The 8,233-nt window shown below is 44.3% G+C and overlaps 1 protein-coding gene across 1 annotated transcript; it reads left to right on the top strand.

Annotated features, from left to right (window-relative positions):
- Positions 1–3,169: 3,169 nt before the first annotated feature.
- LOC121593389 (uncharacterized protein K02A2.6-like) lies at positions 3,170–8,175 on the top strand. The gene has a single exon (XM_041915686.1). The coding sequence runs from the start codon at positions 3,597–3,599 to the stop codon at positions 7,995–7,997; it is 4,401 nt and encodes a 1,466-aa protein (XP_041771620.1). The 5' UTR covers positions 3,170–3,596; the 3' UTR covers positions 7,998–8,175.
- Positions 8,176–8,233: the final 58 nt, after the last annotated feature.

Below are 8,233 nucleotides of genomic sequence, written 5' to 3'. Positions count from 1 at the left end.
CCTTGTTATTTTTCAGCCGACGGATAGCCTTTCGTGTTTCTTCTATGCTAGGTGGCAGTAGCATGACACTATCTGATAGTGGCGCTTCTAGCTGTTCGTTTAGCTGGTCGTTGAGTAATTCATCAAAGTACTGAGCCCACCGCAAAAGGACCTCTGGCTGGTTACTGACCAGATCTCCATCCTTGTTGCGACAGCAGGTTACCTTAGGTACAACGTTGTTTCGGTGACCTGCTATCGCTTGGTAAAACTTTCGTGTCGGTCCGTACGCCTCTCTGGTTTGCTCGAGTTCCCGCATGTTTTGCTCTTCCAAAGCATGTTTCTTGGAAAGCATGGAGCGGTGAACTCGTTTCTCTTCGCGTCTGAGCCGTGAATATTCCTCTGCGCATGCCCGCGTTCTATGCCGTTGCTGCATTGCTCGGTATGCAGTATTCTTACGTTGGGTCACTTGTCTGCATTCATCGTTGAACCAGCCAGATTTGGTGTTGCCACGACGTGGTGGGAGTATATTTCTTGCACAGTTTATTATTTTTGTTTTACTGGTTGAAGGATTCTCCACGAGGGTGCGCCCATGTAATCTTGTGGATTTTCTTGCGCGCAAATTTGGTACTTCCAACAACCAGATTGTTCGCTGCGGCGAACTGGACCAATCTACTACCATTATCGTTACTGTGATCATGCAGACTGTGACAGCCAGTGTATTGGCGGTACATTGACTCCCTACCGACTTTTTCGTTGAAGTCCCCCAGGATGATTATGAGGTCATGCCTTGGGCACGCATCTATGATTCTAGCGAGGCGGCCGTAAAAAAGGTCCTTCTCCTCTTCCTCTTTCTTTTGGGTAGGGGCGTGAACGTTTATGAGGCTTATATTAAAGAATTTGCCTCGCATGCGCAGGGTGCATAGCCTATCGTTTATAGCCTTGAAATCAATGATTGCGGGTTTCAACCGGGGACCGACACAAGAACTATGCCCAGAATAATGAGGAATGAATGTGCTTCCCTTAGAAGAGGTAGCATATCTTTTATAAATATTTATTTCGCGTCGATTTTTCGACAGGTTTCACGTTGATTTTTCCACAGGTTTCGCGGCGATTTTTAAAGCACTTGACGTGGACACTTATTTTCCGAAAAATTTCACTTCAACGTCTTACAAAGTCTACCAAATTCAACCGGGCAATTGAAATAAAATACTCGACTTCACATGCATGGGCTGCTTCAAATAGACCAATTTCATAAAGAATAGTACATTTTTCTCACTGTTCTCAACTATTTTATATTGTGAAACAAAATTGAGCAGAAAGTTATAGATTTTCAACCATATCTAACAAGTTTTCAAAACACATCTCAAACAAAGAACCGGGAAAATATTTATACCAAAGTATATCTTTTCAACCATTTTCGAATGTTCAAAAACAGTAATGTTTGCACTTATTTCCACTGAAACTCATTTATAAGTGACGAAATAGGTGTAAAATTGCAATGAGATTTAAAGTGGCTTTTGATAAACAGGTTTTAGTGAGATGGTGGCGCACTTACCCCATATTCCGCAATCTAGAGCGAGAGGGCACGGGATTAATTTTAAGTTAATTAATTAATTTAAGTTAATTATTGTTTTAACTGGAATGATTTTCGGTTAATAAACACTCTAACGTCAAAAAAGGAAACATCCGGAATCTCATGAAGATAAATTCATCGCAAATTTCCATGTTTCACACAAATTTAGGGTCTTTTGCCGACGTTTGCTATTAATTTACGCCATCACACGAATACATTATATCAACATAAATGACAAAAAAGTGTGGTATGTTTGTTCAAGCCAACGCCAATTAAAAGAATACATCCATAGGAACGTCACTCCAGTTAGCGAACATTGATCGCTAACTGGAGTATGTGTACCTCTCAGTTAGCGATAACCTACTGTACCACGAAACAGATTTTTACTCTTCAGCGGATCCTGCAGAAGTGTCCAGAGCATCGAATACCTACTCACCACCTGTTCATCGACTTTAAGGACATCTACGATATCATAATTCGGAAAGAGGTATGGAACATCATGAAGCGGAACCACTTATCTAGTTAATTGATGAACGGAGTGCAGTGCAAGGTGAGAGTATCGAACTTGATGTCGGAATCGTTCAAATCTCTCAAGGTTCATTCGAAAGTGTCATTCGAAGCGCGGGATTAGACAGCGACATCCGTGGCACGATCTTTTATCGGTCACTTCGATGTCTTGGTTTCGCGGAGGACATCGATATTATCGGCAGGACAACTGCGAAGGTGTGTATGGTCTACATCCGACTCAAACGTGAAGCAGCAAGAATTGGATTGAAGATCAATGCAATGACCTGTTTGCCAGAGGTTCAACTCGTGATAGGGCCCAACTGGGCAGCAGTGTAGTTGAGTGCGACAATCTCGAGGTGGTAAAGGAGTTCTGCTTTCTTGGGACCGTCATTACTTCGGACTATGCCATTAGCAGCGAATGTGATACGGATCTTGGAGCATCAGAGCGGAGTATGCAAACGTTTTTGACATGTTTGAGTTACACATTTTTCGGGCCACCTTTGGCGATGTGCGGTTGAGCATAGATCGTGGAAGCGAAGGAAGAACCACGAGCTGCTTGCTGAGCATGGAAAAAAAACTCCAAACTCATTCAGACTCATCCATAACTGATTCGGATTTTTTTTTTTCATTTTCCAATGGAAAAGGTAAATAATTTTGCAAGAAATAAATATTGAAAATAGAAATAAATGTGTTATACTAAATCCTACATATTCTATGCCTTGTTTGAAATGGAACTCACTCGTCAAGAATTGTCCGAACGATAACGGACAGCAATTTTAAGAATTTGGAATTGCATCGCCAAACTAAACTTGTCCGGACTCGACTGGATTCATCCGGAATCATTCGGACTCATCCAGGCTCATCCGGACTGATCTGGACTGATCCGGACTAGATCGGATTCGATCAAATTCGTCTGGAAATGCGGAGTCGAATCTGGTAGCAATGCTGAGTCAGATTCATATTTTGAGTACCGGAGTCGGAGTTAATCCACTGCTCCACTCCGAATTACCCATCACTACTGGAAAGACGGATGAATCTGCAGTCACAGCATCTGGCAGCGATCTCAATCTTCTATCACTAACCAATTTGGTCTTATGTTAGCTATTGTTGTGGTCACGAAGTGGAAGGCTCCCTACATTCGGCGTTAAGGACGTATGCAGCCACTGAGTGACTGATGAGCGGTTAGCAGACGAGAGAGCGCCAGACGCTCGTGGGACACCGTCGGGAACACAAGGGCTGATCGTGTAATAAAGTATTGTGTATTGTTTATTACGTGTTCGGTGTAAATATAAATTGTATACTCTCGGCCATCCGAACACAACAGTGGCGACGAGGAAAACAAAATAGACTTTTGGGAGTTTTTCGAGTAAAGTTTACATGTTATGCGTGTGTCAGTCATTGCTATAACTCTCGTGCTAGCGTCGCGCGTGTGTATGTGCGTCGCGTGATCGTACCGTGTCTCGGGTCGTATTTAATTTGTTTTATCGGGTGTTCTGTGCGTACTGCAACAATTCCTTCGTTACGGAAGCGGAGAAGAATGAACAGCCCAGGAGATCAGCCCCCATCGGAAGAGCAGCGTCGAGCATCGCAAAATTGGTACAGCGTTCCCGGTGCAGCAAGTATGCCGCAGCAGCCGCAGCAGCCATCATTAGTAGCAGTGCCACCAAATCTACAAAGTGCAATGCCCTCAGCATACCAGAATCCAGCGCCATCGCAGAATTTTGTTGAAGGGTCATCGCACCAAGCAGCGTCATCGCACCAAGCAACGTCATCGCACCAAGCAGCGTCATCGGAGCAAATGATGCAACTGATCATTTTAATGCAGAAACAGATAAGCCAACTCACATTAATGCAAAATAATTCGGCAATTGCCAAGCCCCCAGAAAATGTATTAACTTCCGCACCTTTTACAGAGCAAATACTCTATTCTTTATCGCACCACATAAAGGAGTTCCACTACGAGGAGGAAGCAAAAATGACCTTTGCTTCGTGGTTTGCTCGATATGAGGATTTGTTTGAACGAGATGCTTCAAGGTTGGATGATAGCGCAAAAGTGCGGCTCCTCATAAGAAAACTGGGCGCAGCAGAATATGAAAGATATGCCAATTTCATATTGCCAAAGAGTTGTCGTGATTTTTCGTTCAGCGAAACGATAAAAAAGCTGTCATCGTTATTCGGAGTGAAAGAGTCATTGTTGCATAGGCGTTATAAATGCTTGAACCTAATGAAACGACGTAGCGAAGATTATCTGGCATATTCTTGTCGTGTGAATCGAGCCTGTGTAGATTTTGAAATTGGAAAATTAACTGAGGAACAATTCAAGTGTCTGATATACGTATGCGGACTGCGGGACGAAGAAGACGTCGAGATTCGAACACGTCTACTTGGAAAGATCGACGACCGAAACGACACAACACTGGAAAGTTTAACAACAGACTGCCAGCGTATTTTGAACTTAAAAAAAGACAGTGCTATGATCGAGAAAGCAGCAACCGAACAAGTTTTCGCTGTGCAAAAGAAAACTGACGAACCAAAGTTTTCTGAGCGCCAAAATTTCCAGAGCAGAAAGCACGAATACAAGCGTCCTCAAACCCTACCTGGAAGAAATTGCTGGCTTTGTGGAAAAAATCATTGGGCGCGTGATTGTCCTTTTAAGTCGAATGTGTGTCGTGTCTGTAAGAAAAAGGGTCATAGAGACGGTTACTGTCCAAAACCGAAACGTTATTCAGATAGTCCAACATACAGAAACAAGTTTTCATCACGAGTGGTTTCGGTGAATACAACGAATGTTCAGCAAAGGCGAAAATATATCAATATTTTTATAAATAATGTAAGCACTCGATTGCAGTTCGACACAGGATCTGATATAACGATCATTAATCGAAACGTATGGCAACGTCTTGGAAAGCCTGAACTAAAACGAACAGTTAGCGCAAGAACAGCATCAGGAAGCGGACTCTTTCTGTTAGGAGAGTTTGAAGCGAATGTTACCATCGGAAGCGTAACTCATGTGGTTTCTTTAAGAGTAGCACAGGCAGACATACTATTGCTCGGAACAGACTTAATAGACCTGTTCGCACTTGGTTCTACCCCCATGGATGCTTTTTGTAGGCATATTTCATCTGAGGATTACTCTAAGAGGGTTGAGCGGAGATTTCAAGAGGTCTTCAACGGCATGGGTCTGTGCACAAAGGCTAGTGTAAAACTGCAGCTGAAGGAAAACGTTCGTCCAGTATTTTGCCCAAAGCGACCGGTAGCTTATGCAGTACAGGAGTTAGTCGACAAGGAACTCGATCGACTAGAGCAGATGAGCATAATATCTCCAACGGATTACTCTGAATGGGCAGCACCTATCGTCGTCGTCCGCAAGGCAAACGGCAGCATTCGGCTTTGCGGGGACTACTCAACTGGACTAAATGACGCGTTGCAGCAACATGAGTATCCTTTACCATTACCTGAAGATATCTTCGCTAGACTATCGCAATGCAAAATATTTAGCAAAATTGATCTATCCGATGCTTTCTTACAGGTAGAAATCGACCCTGCCTACCGATCTTTACTCACCATCAATACGCATCGAGGTTTATTCACCTACAATAGATTGCCGCCTGGTATTAAGATTGCTCCAGCAGCGTTCCAGCAGCTTATCGACACAATGCTGGCTGGTGTAAAAGGAGTGTCATGTTACATGGACGACATCATTGTCGGAGGAGCCACTGAACAAGAGCATGAAGCAAATTTAATGGCAGTTTTGAAAAGAATTCAAGAGTATGGATTCAGCATTCGATCGGAAAAATGCGCTTTTAAGGTTCAGCAACTAAGATATTTGGGTTACATCATCGACACCCACGGATTGCGCCCCGATCCAGCGAAGATCGATGTCATAAAAAGGCTTCCAGAACCAACAGATGTGAGCGGCGTCCGATCCTTTCTAGGAGCCATAAATTATTATGCCAGATTTGTCCCAAACATGCGAGAGTTGCGATATCCACTGGATAACTTATTGAAGACAAATGCACAATTTCGATGGACCGCCGATTGTAAAAGAGCGTTTGAAAGATTTAAATCCTTGCTATCATCGAACTTGTTGTTAACGCATTATGATCCAAGGCATAAAATAATAGTATCGGCAGATGCATCATCAATAGGTATTGGTGCCACTATTAGCCACATGTTTCCCAATGGTACCATACGTGTGGTTCAACACGCCTCTAGAGCACTTACAAAAACGGAAGAAGGATATAGCCAAATAGATCGTGAAGGACTGGCAATCATCTTCGCGGTAACGAAATTCCACAAGATGATATTTGGAAGGCGTTTCCAGCTTCAGACAGATCATCGTCCACTACTGCGGATCTTTGGGTCGAAAAAAGGGATCCCAGTCTACACTGCCAACCGCTTGCAGCGTTTTGCGCTCACGCTATTGTCATACGATTTCGGCATTGAATATGTACGCACCGAATCATTCGGAAATGCCGATGTACTCTCCAGGCTAATTAACAAGCATGATAAACCGGATGAGGATTGTGTAATCGCTTCTGTTGCACTAGAGATGGATGTAAAGTCTATTGCAACAAGCGCTTTAGTTACGTTTCCCTTGAGTTTTAGAGAGGTCGCTCGAGAAACGAATCGTGATCCTATAGCAAGGAAGTTGCATTACTACATAAAAAACGGGTGGCCACGTAACATTGCCCTTGGCGCAGATTCATCTCGTTATCACAGCAGGAAGGAAGACTATTCAACGGTGGAAGGATGTATTTTGGTCGGAGAGAGAGTGTTAATACCAGAGAAACTACGCAAGCAATGTCTGTCCCAGCTTCATCGAGGACATCCTGGTATCCAGCGCATGAAGGCGATTGCGCGTAGCTATGTGTTTTGGCCGTCGTTAAATGAAGACATCATCGATCTCGTCAGTAATTGCCATTCATGTGCTCTGGCAGCAAAATCTCCTGCTCATGCTGATCCTTTGCCGTGGCCGAAGACAACAACGCCATGGGAGCGTGTCCATGTGGACTACGCGGGCCCAATAGATGGAGACTATTTTTTGGTAGTAGTCGATGCGCATACTAAGTGGCCAGAGATCATCCGGACGGCTAGTATCACAGCCCGCATAACCGTTAGCATCTTGAGAGGGTTGTTCGCGCGTTTCGGTATGCCCACGACACTGGTGAGCGACAATGGCACACAATTCACCAGCGGTGAGTTTTCAGAGTTCTGTTTGAGTAATGGTGTGCATCACATTACGTCTGCCCCGTTTCATCCGCAATCAAACGGGCAGGCAGAAAGATTCGTAGATACGTTTAAGCGCTCGTTAACCAAGATAAGAGTAGGAGGAGCACCGCTGCAGGAAGCACTGGACCTATTCCTACAGACATATCGAACCACGCCAAACCCTCAGTTAGAGCAAAACAAAACACCTGCTGAAGTTATGTTTGGACGACCTATACGAACGTGTTTTGATTTACTCCGTCCCCCAAGGAAAATTCAACATGATTTTAGAGAAGGGAATGAAAGATCGTTCGAGCGTGATGACCTTGTCTATGCTAAGGCGTATAGTAGGAACAATTGGCATTGGGTTCCAGGAAGAGTGATTCGGAAACGTGGAAATGTTACCTACGAGGTACTGACTGGTCATCGCAGCGTCATTAGACACATTAATCAACTGAAAAGGCGTGGACCATTAAACAGCCAGGGTCCCATGACGGAACGTTTCAATCCATTACCGTTGGATGTATTATTGGATTCCTGGAGCATACCCGTTACACCATCAGTGCTCCCAGATGTTTATCCAACACAACATGCACCGCCAGTGGCGACTCCAACTGAGCCGCCATCTCTTCCCCCACATCGATCCATTCCTCAGCATCAACGTTCACCACGTCGCTCTTCTCGGTCTAGAAGAGCTCCACGTCGGTTCGATCCGTACCTACGCTATTAAAAAGGGGGAGATGTTGTGGTCACGAAGTGGAAGGCTCCCTACATTCGGCGTTAAGGACGTATGCAGCCACTGAGTGACTGATGAGCGGTTAGCAGACGAGAGAGCGCCAGACGCTCGTGGGACACCGTCGGGAACACAAGGGCTGATCGTGTAATAAAGTATTGTGTATTGTTTATTACGTGTTCGGTGTAAATATAAATTGTATACTCTCGGCCATCCGAACACAACAGCTATAT

Source organism: Anopheles merus, chromosome 2L (genome assembly GCF_017562075.2).
Source record: "Anopheles merus strain MAF chromosome 2L, AmerM5.1, whole genome shotgun sequence".
Taxonomy (NCBI): domain Eukaryota; kingdom Metazoa; phylum Arthropoda; class Insecta; order Diptera; family Culicidae; genus Anopheles; species Anopheles merus.
Note: the sequence above shows the minus strand (reverse complement) of the source record. Positions and strands in the feature narration are given on the sequence as shown.